Genomic DNA, 17049 nt, shown 5'->3' on the forward strand with positions numbered 1-17049 from the left:
ATACCAAAGATGCTACAGGTTTCTACTGTTTTGGTAAGCTCCTCTACATACCACCTCAATACAGGCAAACCATTCTCCATACGGGACACAATTCCTCTCTCGCTGGTAATCTTGGAGTTCCTAAAACCACTTACTCAGATCATTTTGGTGGCCTAATATGTCCACAGATATCAAACAATACATTACAGCCTGTACTATATGTTCCTCTTAAAAAAAAAAAAGATCTAACACTAAACCCTATGGGTTACCTAAATCTATACTTGTAGGTTATCATTTTACAAAGATAGCTCATTTTGTTTCATTCCATCCCCTCCCAACAGCAAAACAGACTTGCGACTTATTTATTGCACATATAGTTAAACTACATGGGTTGCCCACTTCATTGACTTCAGACCGCAGCACCCAATTAACCTCAAGATTTTGGAAGGAACTCTGTACGTCTTTAGGTATCCAACGACGCCTTAGTACTTCATACCATCCACAAACTAATGGTCAGACCGAACAGACAAATCAGTGTTTGGAGCAATATTTGTGTTGCTATTGCTCCCATCAACAGGTAGATTGGTCTTTCCACTTACCATTGGCGGAATTCGCCTATAATAATTCTGTTAGCTCTAGTACCAAGACTACATCATTGTCTGCCAACTATGGTTTCCACCAAACCTTGCATGTGTTTTCAAACAGAGAACCTTGTCCTCTTGTGAATGATACCATCAAGTTAACTGCACAAGCCTTCTCAATCATTAAAGATAAAATCTCTTTAGCTCAGTCTCAGCATAAACGATATGATCTTTGACACAGACCGACACCACCTTACTCAGTTGGAGACAGTGTATGGCTTTCAACTAAGCATTTACGACTTACTACTCCCTGCAGGAAACTCAGCCCTCTTTATGTTGAACCCTTCAAGATTTCTGCAATTACTAATTCAAACACACGGTTACTAACACTGTAACCCCGCTTTTACCATCAACTTATCGGATTCGTCCAACATTTCACGTTTCCCTTGTTAAACCTCGCCATCCACGTCAGGCTTTTGCTGATGTTACTTCGAATTAGCCTCCTCAACCTGATCAGGAGTATGAGGTCCATAGCATTCTGGATTCTAGACTGGTTCATGGAAAATTGCAATATTATGGCGCTGGAAGGGCTATGGAGAAGTTGAGGATTCTTGGGAACCATCGACTAACTTAGCTCCTAGGTTGGTTTCTCGGTTTCATCGCAGGTTTCCTGACAGACCACGTTCTTGAGACCTTTTTTGGGTTCCCTTGGGGGAGGAGGGTGTATGTCATGGTTCTCACCTGTTGTGGGTGTGTTCTTTCTATTACCATCCTATAAAACCTTTACACACCCTATTCTCAGTGCTTGTAGCTCATATCAAGTCTACCTGAAGGCTTGTTATGTTTGTATGCAGTTCCCCTTTTGTGCAACTCTCCACATATATGGGACTTAATTACAAGTTCTACATTTTACCCGCATAATCTAGTGGATTTTGTTTGTTCCAGCAACAGCTTGGTTCACATTGTCTTCTCCTGCATGGCATTAACAGCACATGGAGTGCTGACGTCCACTACAAACGCGGCAGTCTCCGCTACACTGAAACTGATCCCTGGCTCTGTCCTCACTGCTCCTGCCAGTTCCGTAAAACTCTCGCCACTATGCTGGGTAAGAGATCTCAAAGCTTCACTATAGCACTACAGTTGCTAACAGACGATCAGGACCAATACCTTCTCCTACTGTAACATTTAAAGTACCCATTTCTTTAGTTTATACAATAGGCATCTTGGAGAGTTTAGTATACACTGCCTAGGTATACAATTATACATTTCCCACTCCTATCCTATATATTAAAGACAGTATATGCTTAAACACTGAGCTTCAACCAATTGCATGTGGCAAAAATGTACCTAGGACCCACATGATGTAGCCGTAGGCGGATATTAGATAAATGCACAGAATGATCATTTAACTTTGACAAAACTTCCAATATCACAGATCATCATGGCTGCTATCTAAACGGGTAATCCTCCCCCCATATGATTCATTAATACATTAAAGGCATTAAATACAATTTTATTCTGTGTGCTGTACATTAAAAAGAATGTCAACGTGGAACTTAAATTTGAACTTTGCTGCACACTTAATATGAATTTTAAACCACTGGAGTTTTTATTGCAATTAAATATTATGGTATACTTTATTTTTTATATAAAACCTTAGGACTACTAAATTTAATTGCCATTTACTAGTATTGTAATATCAAGAGTGAAGAATATAAACCAAAACTTTCTGTAAGGTATGACCATCAGTGCTCCAAAAAAGTCAGTAGTATACTCACTAATTGTTTTGTCTTTAACGGTAAAGGCCAAGTAGTCATGGATACAGCCAGCTTGATTCTCTATGTCCATTAGAGTAATGTTAATCTGAATAAATGTATCCTCTTCCACTTTAATGTCCCAGTTACAAAGACTGAAAGACAGACAATCGTAAAAATCTGCAAAAAGTAGCATTTTGCCTTTAAGTCTGACATTGAAGAATTTAAATTGAACTTCACCTGTTATTAGTATAGTTGCTTTTCTTGCTTTCTGGGTACCTTATAATTCCACTATTACCCATGTAATTCAGTTTTCTGGTCCTGCAACCTCCTAAAGGATAAGATGGTGAGATTTATAAACATGTACCAAAGAATGATACACAAGTTATCCAGCCAAAATTCCACAACCAATTCATACATATATTGTTGTTGACACACCTACCCAAACACATTGCACCATGATATTATTGCCTAATGGATAACTTATCTTTGAAGAGACAAAGTCAAAATTAAAAAAAAACTCATGATTCAGATAGAAAATGTAACGCATACAATTTCCAATTTACTTTTTATTAAATTTACTATCCTTTGTTTGTAAACCTAGGTAGACTCATGCCCTCAAGAATGTGCATGTGCCTTTAGCACTCTATGCAACAACATTTGTAGCAATGTTATACATTGTTGCCATAGATTGCTAAAGACATGTGCATGACCCTGAAATCCTATGAGCCTACTTACAATTACTCATCAACAAACGATAAGAGAGCAAAGCAAATTTTGAAATAGAAGTATTTCCATGAAAATACAATTGACACATAAAGGAAGACTTTCTAGAATGCATTTACAATCAGGTGCAAGTCACCAGGCCTCTTAATAGGAGGTTGCTGATTGGACAATTAAAACAGGGGTGCCACTGTTGTACTTGTCAGGAGATAAATTAGTCCCTTGGTTGCAAAACATTGAGACAATACCTTGCAGTCCTCATGGTTATACTGATTAAAGAATAGAGGATTTCCAGGGGAATTTAAAACAAGTATTTTGTCTCTGACATAAGTATATTTAAACTATATCAGTGTCAACAATTGGTGTCAATTAAAATTAGGAGTTTTGTTTACTTTCTTATATGGAAGATAGGGACGGGGCGAATGCGTTTATATTCAAATTCGAATGTTAGAACGAATGTTATTGTAGAAATTCGATTTACATAATAGAATGTTGATAAGAACGAATATTCTTAAAAATTCGATTTTCGAATGTCACATTCGAATGTCATTTGAATATTACATTTATAAAACAAAATTGTAGACTAGAAACACTATTTTGAATTTGAATGTCACATTCGAAACGAATATCACATTCAAATTTGAATATTACATTTATAAAACAAAATTGTAGATTAGAAATACTATTTCAAATTTGAATGTCACATTGGAATCTAATAACACATTCGAATATTACATTTAAAAAACACAGAATTAGACTAGAAATACTATTTCGAATTTGAATGTGACATTCGAATATTACATTTCGAAATTGAATGACTAGATAGCTAAACATTCTATTATCCGAACGAATATTTTTGAATTTTATTGAAAAATTCGAAAATAGAATGTTATATAAACATTCGAAATTCGATTCGAATGAACGAACGTATCAAAATTAGTTTCGAATTTTTAGAAACATTCGCCCATCCCTAATGGATTATAAAGCAAGAATCTAGTTCAAAATAAGAGCAACGTCAGATACCTTCTGTGGTGAGTTACAGAAATTCACTTACCATCCTGTTGGGCATTTCTTAAAAAGCTCAATAGAGAAGATACCCTGGAAAAAATGGCAGGTGATCCCCTTAAATTTTTTTTTTGTCTGGTTTGTTTCCATGCTCTTCCACATCCAAGTCCCCATGAAGTGCATCCAACCAAGAACCATGACCCAGTACGTCTCTTGCAAACCAAAGGACCACCAGAGTCACCCTGATTAATAAACCATAAAACACAGTATTCTATTAAGCAAACATACAATGAAGAAATGTAGGCTTTACAAAGAGTCGAATAGAACTTTGATAAAATATACAACTAAGTTTCATGAAAACAATCAGCAGCGTCTCACACCTTTTTATGGATTTGCTGTAGAAGATAGCCAGACACCAGTAACCTTTGTGATGCCTATTTGTAGGCCATCTGCTCATTCAACATTTATTCATTAGATAGAGTATGCAAAAAATAAATTTGTTTACTTACTGTCTAAACCATTTTTTTACTTTACGGTCAGGGACATGAAACTCAATGTGGCAGAATTAATGAGACTATAAGTACATGCTAATATAGGTTTATTCCATTGCATATATTGGTCTGACCTGACAGGCATCCTTGCCTCCATCTGGGAAGCCAGCACACATCATGGTCTTATGTAAATTTGGAAGTTCCATGGAAGACAGAACAGAGCTGCAAGTGACATTGTCAATAACTGGAAGCTGCACTTCCTGTAGGATGGGGGAGGGGTCACCAGCTAATGACAAATTAAAGAGAAAAAAAAAAAAAACATTACTGCAAATAAGGGGAAAAAAAAAAAAAGTTAAATAAAATACCATAGAGTAGTTCTAGACCTTAAACGGACATGAAACCCAAAATGTTTATTTCATGTTTCAGAGCATACCATTTGTTTTGTTTTTTAAAATCCAATATACTTCTGTTAACTATTTTGATTTGTTTTCTTTGTATCTACTGTTGAAAAAGCATACCTAGGTAGGTTCTGGAGAGAAAAAAAAACAAAACAAAAAAAACTCATTAATGGTTCCTACCTGGTGATTGCACATATATGCCTCGTCATTGGATCACACAATGTGTTGTACTAACTCCCAGTAGCGCAATGCTGCTTCTTCCACAAAGGACACGAAAAGAATGAAGCAAGTTTGATAAACAATTTCAAAAGCAGTTAAATTGTATGCTCTATACCACTTGTTTTCAAACCTGTCCTCAGACCTCCCTAACAGGCCAGATTGAGGATATATGAACGAGAGCACAGGTGAAATAATCAGGTGATTAGTAAACATGGTTACTTTACCTGCTCTTACCCAAGGTAATCCAGATAATCTGGCCGTTAGGAAGGCCTGAGGAGAGTTTTGAAAACCAGTGCTCTGTATGAATCATGAAAGAAATTTTGGGTTTCATGTTCCTTATGTGTTGACCCTGAATTAGTATAATCTTTAATCTGTTGCATTTTCTGCTCATTTACTTAGGTGTCCTTGGCTGCTCAAAAAGGATCGATTATCAAACCTTTAATACCTTAAGAGTCCAGGATTTGATGGATACACCTGTGCTCAGATATCCTCAGTCTCACCTGTTCAAATTCTCTAAAACAGATTTGTGACTTACAGTTAGAAAATACTGTTGCTGATATTTATAGGATTGGTTGGAAATGTCCAATTGTCGAAAACAGTAACTCTCTCAGGACTACATTTTTCCTTGACTGGTAAACTATAGTGATGGGTTTGCTTCTTTATGTGTAAGCCATGTAAAAAACCCTTTTATTGATTTTCACCATAACATTTAACCAAATTTTAGCATGTGTTTGTTAATTTGATATTTAGCAATAAAAAAATACTATTAAAAGTATAACAAATTCGGACTAAATTAAACTTTAGCTGGAGCACATCAATAGCTTCTAGTTTGATTTACTTTCATTAATCCTTCCCCATCCACTTGCAGTACACAGAGTACCAGCCTCAATCGTCTCATTTAGCTGTGGGAGGCAGATCAGCTGCACCTGATTACCTAAAATAAAAAAATAAAAATTAAAGTGTTTATTAGTTCTGAAAATAAAATGTCACCAAAATTCTCAGGTAGTTTGTGCAGTAAAAATTTCCTTCATCAGAGACCTCTATAAAACCTTTTACTAGAACATGGAGGTTAGACAAAATGTTCAATAGCCACTCCAATTGATGTCATTACTTCTAGTTCCAAAATAATACGTATTGTATCCTCCTTCCACCATATTTAATATGTTTGCTCATGAATTAATTTCTGCTATTTTTGTTAAATTACTAGCATGGCATGCCAAGTTAATATTATGTATATACCACCTGAAGTTCATCAAGAAAGATCAGAGGTGGTTAATGAAAGTTAATTGTTAATTAATGTTGGCCCATACTCATGGACCACTTTAAAAATATTCCTTTGTATGGATATAAAGCTTCACCCTGGTTCTACTTTACTTCATCGATTCTGATGGAATCATCATAAAGACTAAGGGCCGGATTACAAGTGGAGCAGTCATTAACGCTCCAAATCTTGCACCAACTCTGCTAGAAGTAAGCTTTTTGCTTGCATTGGGTAGCACTCATTACAAGTTGAAAGTAAAAAGTCTTTCGCTCATGCGTTAAGCTGATGCACACAAAAAGCCGAGGCTAGAATAGCACGTTGATATATTCCCCTATAGATGTTAATGAAACAAAAAATACGTAAGTAGAAAATAAAAAAAAACAACAAACAAGACCCTACTTGCACGCAAACCTGATTGCATATTCTCAATTGCACTAACCAGACAGGAAAATGAATATTTCACATTCCAATGTTCTAAGCATTTATAAATAAATAGAACATCAATGTGAAGAACATATTGTGCCATGTGCAGAACATTGGAATGGGAAATATTTACAGTAAATACACAGTTCACACTATTAAACAAAAAAAATATTCTTACGAGATTGTCACGGATACCAACCTGCCCAAGCCACCCTCCCTCAATATTGGATTGCTTTGTGCCCCAAACTTCCCTTTCCCTTGTGTCTTCACCGATTGTACTTTGTCATGGAAAGAGCTGATCTCTGGCAGCTTGGTCCCTTCCTGGCTAGCCGGGCTTATGGAACTACTCACCGGCCGGGCTACCTAGGGATCCCCGCTGAACTTTAACCTAGGTCGCTCCCAAGGCCCTTTGCCCCAGAGCTCCGCTCTTTTGGGGATTTGTTGTGCCTTTGGTGGACAGGAGCTGGGGTGATTGCCGAGGGGGAGCCAACTCAGGAACAGGGGGTTTTGGACAATCCCACCTCAGTACCTTTGCCAGGCTCCAGTCCCCAGTAACGGATCAGGTTGCTTTTTGGACTGTAGCATCTGGGGACCAGAATCACCCAGAAACCACGACCTAGATACTGTGGGTGTCTCTATTTGTCTATGGCTCCTATGGAGGCACCAGCCTGTCTGGAGGGACGGGATCAGATAAGGCTCATCAATATGAGAAGGTGTATATAAGCTGTGTGGTTTTCCTAATAAAGTCTGTTCGTGTTTTACCTTAATGCTGGTCTTGTCTGGTTATTAGGGTGGGCTACTTGCTATAATCACTTTCCATCTATACAGCTGCAGGTTCTGGGGAGGAAGCAAGATCTTTTGGTGAAGACGCGTTTCATCTGTGCTGGGTACCTGTTCATCAACCGGAACTGTTTGCTTTTGATACTGACAATTTCTTGCTTCTTGTTTTTTGACTATGGATTAATAACATTTTTTACTTTATCTTACGTTCATGGACTGTGAGAGCTTTCTTCCTTGGATTCTGTTTTGAAGCTTTAGCGTGTATGCAGACACGCTTAGGAAGCTGTCATTGCCTGTGACAAAGGGAGGAAGTTCCCACCCACTCTCCATTGAGCCATTTACCGAGGTTTCTATGTTGGATATGACTTTTGAGAGTGCTCCGTTGTGCAGGTTTGAGTTTCATTGCAAATTAGAACGGTTGCCCAAAACATTTAAATTGGCGGGGCCTAGAGACTACCATTCCAAAAGAAAATAATTCTACAGGCAAGCAAAAATGTGGTTTTCTTTTGCATATTAGTCCACAGGGCTCCATAACATGTGGAATTAATACCAATGCAGATAAGTCCGTTACGGAAAGTGTGGGACACTTTTCAGGCAGTTCCTATTTATCAGACACTGTGGCCTGAAGGACTTTCCTGCCAAAACCTTCTTGCTAAGAAGCAAAAACATAAAATCAGTAACATTTTAAAAAAGGTATGCAGGAAGACCATGTTGCAGCTTTCAAATCTGCTCCAAAGATGCATAATTTTTGAAAGCCCATGAAGTTGCAACTGCTCTTGTAGAATGAGCTGTAATACATTTGATACTTTTGCTACCAAAAAAGTCTTGTGAATTACTAGTTTGAGGCCAACGCCCCTTATGAGTCCCAGATTAATGAAAAAAAACTAGTCAATTGTCAGAGTTCTTACTAGCATGAAGACAGAACTTAAATGCTCTAACTACATCAAGATTAAGCAAAAGTTGTTTCTTAAGAGTAAGCAGGATCTGGAAACAATTAAGTAACAATCTCCTGATTGATATTTTCCTAATAAACTACTTTAGGAAGAATTCATATTTAGTGCAAAGTACAGCCTAATCCTTGTGAGAAAAAATGGATTACAGGACAAGTCTGACAACTCAGCAAGCAATCTCCTCAGCTAGGAGAGTTTCTTGCAAGAAAAGCACTTTCCAAGATAAGTTTGCCATCAATGGCATGAATCAGGTGAAAAGAAGGACCTTAAAGAACAGAAAACTAGATTTCCAGGGCATAGAAATGGGTCTCACAACTGGCCAAAGTCTTACTAGCACCTGGACAAAAGTCTTATCAGGAAGCTTAGCTAACTTTCTATGAAAGACGACAGAACAGAAAATTTGACCTTTTACGGAGCTAGCAGACAAGCCATGGTCAAGGACATCTTGTAAAAACAGAAGAATCCAAATCTTGTGAAAGATCTTTGGACATATTTTCTAGCTAGAAACAAAAATTACAGAAAAGAAGCCTCTTGTTTCATATTACATTATGACCTCAACACCGATAACTGAAAAAGTTGAAGTCCGGGTGAAAAAAGTGCTTGGGACTAGAAGATTTGTCATTGAGAATAGAAAGAAGGAAACATGTCCAGACTAAACTTACATGGACACATTAAGTCCTGTATCATTTGAACAAGTGGATCAGGGGATCTTTAACAGATAAGCCCTCAGATCTACAATCACAGGCCCCATTTAGCAAAAAAGATTGAAAGTCTCCTTGAGGAGAGACTAGTCTCTTGGATAAACCAACTAAAAGAAACTAAAAACCCACTTCCCACGCTGACTACGTCCAATGGTTCCGCTGCCCACGACGGAATCCGTGACACTTCCTGCATCATCAGGACTTCTTGAGAAAGGGACACAACTGAAGAGCTTGAAGAATTGCTCAGAGATCCATATGTTTATAGGTAACCTTGACTCCAGAGGATCCTTCAAGATCACCAGACAGCACCCCAGAAGACCGAACTGATATAGCAAAAGTAAAAATGCTATCCCTTACAGAATAATTTTTAGGAAAAAAAAAAACTAACCCTAGACATGACAAACTGTTGTACATTGGAGCTCAAATATTCAAAAGTTGGACAATAATTATATACCTATAAAATCTGGCACCAGACCGTTGCTGCATAGGAAGAAAGATGGTAAACGTAAATATAAAAAGACTAGCTTTCACTAGGACCCAGTTTAATTCAACTATAAATCCTCAACTAGTAAAGCTAGGAATCATAATGTTGCACACAGACTAGGTTTTTCATAATATTTAATCATGGTAGCACTACACCTCTGGATACGGACTGGAGTCTAAAAATAACCAATATACCTGAAATGCAAGTAATTTGATAGTGTGTATGAAGACTAGTAAGGCGTGACAATGCATTTAGCATATATTAAACATGGAGTGTAATAATGTACCTGAAAATATACATCTAACTGACATGCGACCTAAAAACAAAACATGTCTTTAGCATCTAAGGTACATGTAAAAAGAATGTCCTGACAAAGGGGGAGATTTAATAAGCAGCAGATGCTCTCTCGTCACAATGTTTCCGGCTCGCTGGAAGCAGAAGTTAAGAAGCAGCGGTCATAAGACCACTGCTCCTTAACTTGTCCACCTTTAAGGTGGCAGACTTCAATCATTCTGATCCGATCGGGATAATTAACACCCTCTGCTAGCAGCCAATTGTCAGAGAACGTGCAGGGGGTGGCATTGCACAAGCATTTGACCAGAAATGCTTGTGCAATGTTAAATGCCGACAACGTATGCTGTTGCCTTTTAGCAAGGTCGAGTGGACATGATTCACTACACCCATAATAAATTTATCCCAAAATCTTTACTGCTTATAATAAACCTACAAATAGAGGCTATGAAATGAGTATTTTCTTTCAAGACAGAACCCTTACTGTGTACAATAGTTAATTGAACATAGTAAATAAAGTACATGGAATTAAAATGATCTGTTTTTAGGAATCTACCTGAGCACTGTAATGGACTAGTAAGTAGCAGATAAAGTGAATAGAATTAGCATGTTCTGACCATACAGAAACTATTTGCTTACTAATTACATGTACCTTCTGTATGCATCATTAGTAAATCTAGTTAAATGTACTCAAATTCTGCCAAAACTTTTTTTCTCTCTTTCCGCCATCCTATGCAAGCTCAGGAAGTAAGACGACCAGCCTATACCACAGCGAGGTTAGTTTGGCCCAGAGTTTCCACATCTTATCCTGGTCATAGGGGTACTATAGTATTCATCTTTTTATACAGCTATATTTTTCCCATTGCATATGTTAGCTCTAAACAGGTTTATCTCATACCTATAAAACGCAGTTACTTTACCTTTATCTGTATTCAGTATGTTTTGACACAAATGTATGATCTGAAGAAAGTAACTGCACTCATGTGATACTGAGCTAAAGCTCAGTTTTTGCTATTTACATTTTTGGACTCATTACATTGCAACATGGTTGCTCTATATGTTAACTAATACCATGTACCTACATTCATGTGTTACTACTTTGCAATTTGGCTACTCTTGTTATCTGCATTGTGGATTCTTATTGTAAAACTTTAAAGGGACATGAACCCCATATTTTTTCCTCACGGTTTAGATAGAGCATGCAATTTTAAACAACTTTCTAATTTACTTCTATTATCTAATATGCTTAATTATTTTTATATCCTTTGCCGATATCTAGATAGGCTCAGTAGCTGCTGATTGGTGGCTGTAGATAGATGCCTCATGTGATTGGCTCTCCCATGCGCATTGCTATTTCTTCAACAAAGGATGTCTTTAGAATGCAGCAAATTAGATACAAGAAGTAAATTGAGAAGTTGTTTAAATTGTTATCCTTTATCTGAATCACAAAAGTACATTTTTGGGTGTAATGTCCCTTTAACCCCTTAACGACCAAGGACGTACGCCACAAGTCCTCAAAAAAAATACACTTAATGACCGAGGACGTGTGGCGTACGTCCTTGGTCTGGAAAGCAGCTGGAAGCGATCCTGCTCGCTTCCAGCTGCTTTCCGGTTATTGCAGTGATGCCTCAACATCGAGGCATCCTGCAATAACCCCCCTTGGCCATCCGATGCAGAGAGAGCCACTCTGTGGCCCTCTCTGTACCGGACATCGATGGCCGGTTTCGTTGGTGGGTGGGAGGCCATCGATGGGCCGTATGATGTGGAGGGGGGCGGGATCGTGGGCGGGAATGCCGGGTGCGAACCGCTACACTACAGAAAATTTATGGGAGAAAAGTGGCAGTGATTATATATATATATATATATATATATATATATATATATATATATATATATATATATATATATATATATATATATATATATATATATATATATATATATATATATATATATATATATATATATATATCTATCTATGAGATCTGGGAGGGGTGGTGGGTTGGTCTTTTTGGGGGGGGGCAAGCTACACTACAGAAAATTATTTAAAAAAAATAATAAAACAATGTTTTACTATAAACTGGGTACTGGCAGACAGCTGCCAGTACCAAAGATGGCTACTAATAAGTTAGAGGGGGATGTGTAAAGAGCTGTTTGGGGGGTATCAGGGAGGTTGGGGGCTAAGAGGGGATCCTCCAGAGCAGCATATGTAAATATGCCTTTTTTTTAATTTATGTTTTATCAAGGATAGCTTTTTTTTTTAGTACTGGCAGACTTTCTGCCAGTACTTAACATGGCGGGGACAATTGTGGGGTGGGGGAGGGAAGAGAGCTGTTTGGGAGGGATCAGGGGGTGTAATGTGTCAGGTGGGAGGCTGATCTCTACACTAAAGCTAAAATTAACCCTGCAAGCTCCCTACATGCTACCTAATTAACCCCTTCACTGCTAGCCATAATACACGTGTGATGCGCAGCGGCATTTAGCGGCCTTCTAATTAACAAAAAGCAACGCCAAAGCCATGTATGTCTGCTATTACTCAACAAAGGGGATCCCAGAGAAGCATTTACAACCATTTGTGCCATAATTGCACAAGCTGTTTGTAAATGATTTCAGTGAGAAACCTAAAATTGTGAAAAATTTTACTTTTTTTTTTATTTAATCGCATTTGGCGTTGAAATGGTGGCATGAAATATACCAAAATGGGCCTAGATCAATACTTAGGGTTGTCTACTACACTACAATAAAGCTAAAATTAACCCTACAAGCTCCCTACATGCTCCCTAATTAACCCCTTCATTGCTGGGCATAATACACGTGTGGTGCGCAGTGGCATTTAGCGGCCTTCTAATTACCAAAAAGCAACACCAAATCCATATATGTCTGCTATTTATGAAAAAAGGGGATTGCAGAGAAGCATTTACAACCATTTGTGCCATAATTGCACGAGCTGTTTGTAAATAAATTCAGTGAGAAACCTAAAGTTTGTAACAAAATGTGTGAAAAAGTGAACAATTTTTTTTATTTGATCGCATTTGGCGGTGAAATGGTGGCATGAAATATACCAAAATGGGCCTAGATCAATACTTTGGGATGTCTTCTAAAAAAAAAAATATATACATGTCAAGGGATATTCAGGGATTCCTGGAAGATATCAGTGTTCCAATGTAACTAGCGCTAAGTTTGAAAAAAAGTGGTTTGGAAATAGCAAAGTGCTTCTTGTATTTATTGCCCTATAACTTGCAAAAAAAAGCAAAGAACATGTAAACATTGGGTATTTCTAAACTCAGGACAAAATTTGGAAACTATTTAGCATGAGTGTTTTTTGGTGGTTGCAGATGTGTAACAGATTTTGGGGGTCAAAGTTAGAAAAAGTGTGTTTTTTTCCATTTTTTCCTCATATTTTATATTTTTTTTATAGTAAATTATAAGATATGATGAAAATAATGGTATCTTTAGAAAGTCCATTTAATGGCGAGAAAAACGGTATATAATATGTGTGGGTACAGTAAATGAGTAAGAGTAAAATTACAGCTAAACACAAACACTGCAGAAATGTAAAAATAGCCTTGGTCCCAAACGGTCAGAAAATGGAAAAGTGCTGTGGTCATTAAGGGGTTAATAAAAAAAAATATTTTAAAAAATAAATTCTGCCAACACAGAATTATATGCCATATAATATAAAAAAAGATAAAATGTAAACAGCAATATAGTACCTCTAATTAGTATGCTCTGTATACTACATAAAAAAAAAAAACACAAAAGTACAGGAAATTACAAATATACAATAATGCATCAGTTAGAAAACTTAAAGAAAAGTAGACTATAGCTACATATAAACATGCAAATATACACTGTCTTGGTGTACAGAGCCTGAATAGGCACACAAGTAAATACATTTGTGCATTGCTGAGAACATGGTAAATTATATACAATGAACCAAGTAATCAGACATGAGCTGAATAAAAAATATCAGTTTATGAATATAGATGCCTGCAATGATATCATGTGCATACGTGACTATCTGAAGTCAGTTCAAGTATTATGCGAACATTCGAATTGTGAGATTGCATCAGTGCATTAAACATGCTCCTAAAATATCAGCGTGCGTACAGAAGCATTAAGTTAAGCCTAAAATTAACAATGTATTGGTAAAAACACTTATAAGTAAAATTGCCATACCTTTAGTATTATCCTTTCGTAGTGTAAATAGTATATGAGCAACCTAGAGCTTCAAGACGCCTATTTATTGCAACACGTTGTGATATTGTTATTTTTAAGGATTCTAAGATTTGTTACTTATGCCTTAATCCTGTTCTATATAATGCAGAATTCCACAAACAGGTCCCACCTCTCTGAGAGATATGCTAGTCTATCTACTTTCCTCTCCCATTGCCTTCCCTTTTAAGCTTGCCTACTGACAACCTAACTAGCCATGGACATCAATGCACATGTATCCTCTATTATGGATCCCCACTGGAAAATACTCCATCCTATTTCTGAAGTATAAATTTATAAAGGCCCAGTTCCCCTCCTCATTGTCTTACTGAGCAGCTCTTGCCTGCTGATTTCCCCCCCCTCCCACCCACAAATATTCAGGTCCATGAGTGGCCATTCCAAAAGCCAACTTCCTCATTATAGTTTGAATCAGTTTTCACAGGTCCAAAAGTGACCTCTAATGTTAAAGAGGAATCATCAGTAGATATAATATAAAATAGAGGTTTCAATTGCTAACTCATAATAATCTGAGATGCTTTGTGTTTGCTAGTAACTAATTGTAAGTTTTATTATCTCTTGTATTTCTATGATTTATGATGTTTCATCTGACTATGTATAATGCACATAACCTCAATAAAAAATTAAATAAAAAAAAAATAAAAAAAAAAAAACACTTATAAGGACCACTCAATGCAATAGAATTACAATTACATTTAACACCTACTCTAAATTTCAAATAAGCAGTAGATTTTTTTTTCTGACAAATTAATTTTTTCTCCCATTTTCCGGCCCCCTGTATCATGAGACAGACATCAGCCAATCACAGACTAGTATATGTATACCATATGAGCTTATGCACATGCTCAGTAGGATCTTGTTCCCCAAAAAGTGCGAGTATAAACAGACTGTGCAAAATTTGATAACTGAAGTAAATTGGAAAATGTTAAAGCTGCACGCTCTTTCTACATCATAAGTTTATTTTGACTTTAGTGTCCCTTTAAGGGACCACTCAATTCAGTAGAATAATTAGCAAGTAGATAAAAAAATAATGCAAAAACACCTATTCTGAAGTTCAAAAAGCTGTATATATTTTTCTGACAATTCCCCCTCCCCCATTTTCTGGCCCTGTGTATCATGTGACAGACATCAGCCAATCACTGACTAGTATAGGTATAACCCTGTGCTCATGTTCCCCAGAAAGTGTGACTATACCTCCAGCTTCATCATTGCGAGGTTTCAGCGAGGTGACCGCTGCAAGTGTCAGCTGGCCTACTTGCACCTACTACGCTTAGTTGCCATCACAAACTGAGTGTGATTATTATGTTTTAGGAATATCAACATTTTTAGACATGGCTACACTATGAGGCGCCCCTACTCTCCTTTCGTCTTTTATGCCTTTCAGCAATAGCAAGATTTTACCCATAATACAGACTTTGGGACTTGTTTTACTTTACAAAATGGTCTGATTGTTAGTTTTTTTTCAGATGATTCAAACATTGTGCTAGATGTCCACTTTTAGCGCAAACGGACACCACATGTTTATATTCGTAGATCTTACTTAACAATCCTGAATACAAAACATACACTACATTATTTTATACACCAATATATGAATCCTTTTCTTTCCCTTTCCAATTATTTTATAGCAGAGGTTGTGTGCTCCCAAGTAAAAAGGAATATTGAACTTTCTTTTCACAATTTTACCTGCATAACTGCCCATGTAAAACATGATTTCTATTTAAAAGGATACTAACCCAAATTTGTTCTCTCATGATTCAGATAGAGCATGCAATTTTAAGCACCTTTCTAATTTACTCCTATAATCAATTTCTTTGTATTCTTGGTAACTTTATTTGAAAAGCAGGAATGAAATCATAAGAGCCTTACAATTTTAGGTTCAGCACTTGGGTAGCGCTTGCTAATTGGTTGCTAAATGTATCCACCAATCAGCAAGCGCTATCCAGGGTGATTGACCAAAAATGGGCTGGCTTGTAAACTTATATTCCTGATTTTTCAAATAAAGATACCCAGAGAACGAAGAAAATTGAAAAAAGGAGTAAATTAAAAAAAGTTGCTTAAAATTGCATGCACTATCCAAATCACTGAAAGAAAATTGGGTTTAGTATCCCTTTAATAGGCAGTGAGGACCACTGTATAAGAAGTTGAAAAGCTTAAACAATCCAAAAATAATATGCTGGTACAATCTACCCTGCATACACAAATGAACAGGAGTAAGCAATATATACTGTAGTTTATATATAGGTTAAAATGCAAGGATTTTAGCAGACCAGAAATGGTTAAACATTTGATGTACTTTATATCTGTCAAAGTGTCACACTCTTGCCCAGCATGGAACCTAAGACTCCTATCTGTACCACCTAGGGACCGTCTATGCTCTGACTGTACAGTAACTGCTCATGCAAATCTTTAAAGGGACACTCAATCAAAATTAAACTTTCATTATTCAGATAGAGCATGCCATTTTAAACAACTTTCCAATTTACTTCCATTAACAAAACGTGCACAGTCTTTTTATATTTAAACTTTTTGAGTCACCAGCTCCTACTGAGCATGTGCAAGAATAAGTGTGTATGCATTTGTGAATGGCTTATGGCTGTCACATGGTACGTGTATGCATTTGTGATTGGCTGATGGCTGTCACATGGTACAGGGGGAGTGGAAAAAGATATCACTTTTAAAATTGTCAGGGGAAAAAATCTACTACTCATTTGAAGTTCAGACTAAGTGCTATTGCATTGTCTTGTTATCTTACATTTGTTGATTATGCAAATCT

At 36.9% G+C, this 17049-nt stretch overlaps 1 protein-coding gene across 1 annotated transcript in view; it reads right to left on the reverse strand.

Annotated features, from left to right (window-relative positions):
• The window catches only part of OVCH1 (ovochymase 1), a 173544-nt gene that overhangs the window by 142249 nt on the left and 14246 nt on the right, over positions 1 to 17049 (reverse strand). The window contains exons 5-9 of the mRNA XM_053719672.1: positions 5989 to 6084; positions 4668 to 4819; positions 4092 to 4284; positions 2555 to 2645; positions 2339 to 2469 (exon numbers count right to left, since the gene is read on the reverse strand). Coding sequence (XP_053575647.1) covers positions 2339 to 2469; positions 2555 to 2645; positions 4092 to 4284; positions 4668 to 4819; positions 5989 to 6084 — 663 coding nt within the window. The remainder of the gene's footprint in view (positions 1 to 2338; positions 2470 to 2554; positions 2646 to 4091; positions 4285 to 4667; positions 4820 to 5988; positions 6085 to 17049) is intronic.

This window comes from Bombina bombina, chromosome 6 (genome assembly GCF_027579735.1).
Source record: "Bombina bombina isolate aBomBom1 chromosome 6, aBomBom1.pri, whole genome shotgun sequence".
Lineage (NCBI taxonomy): Eukaryota > Metazoa > Chordata > Amphibia > Anura > Bombinatoridae > Bombina > Bombina bombina.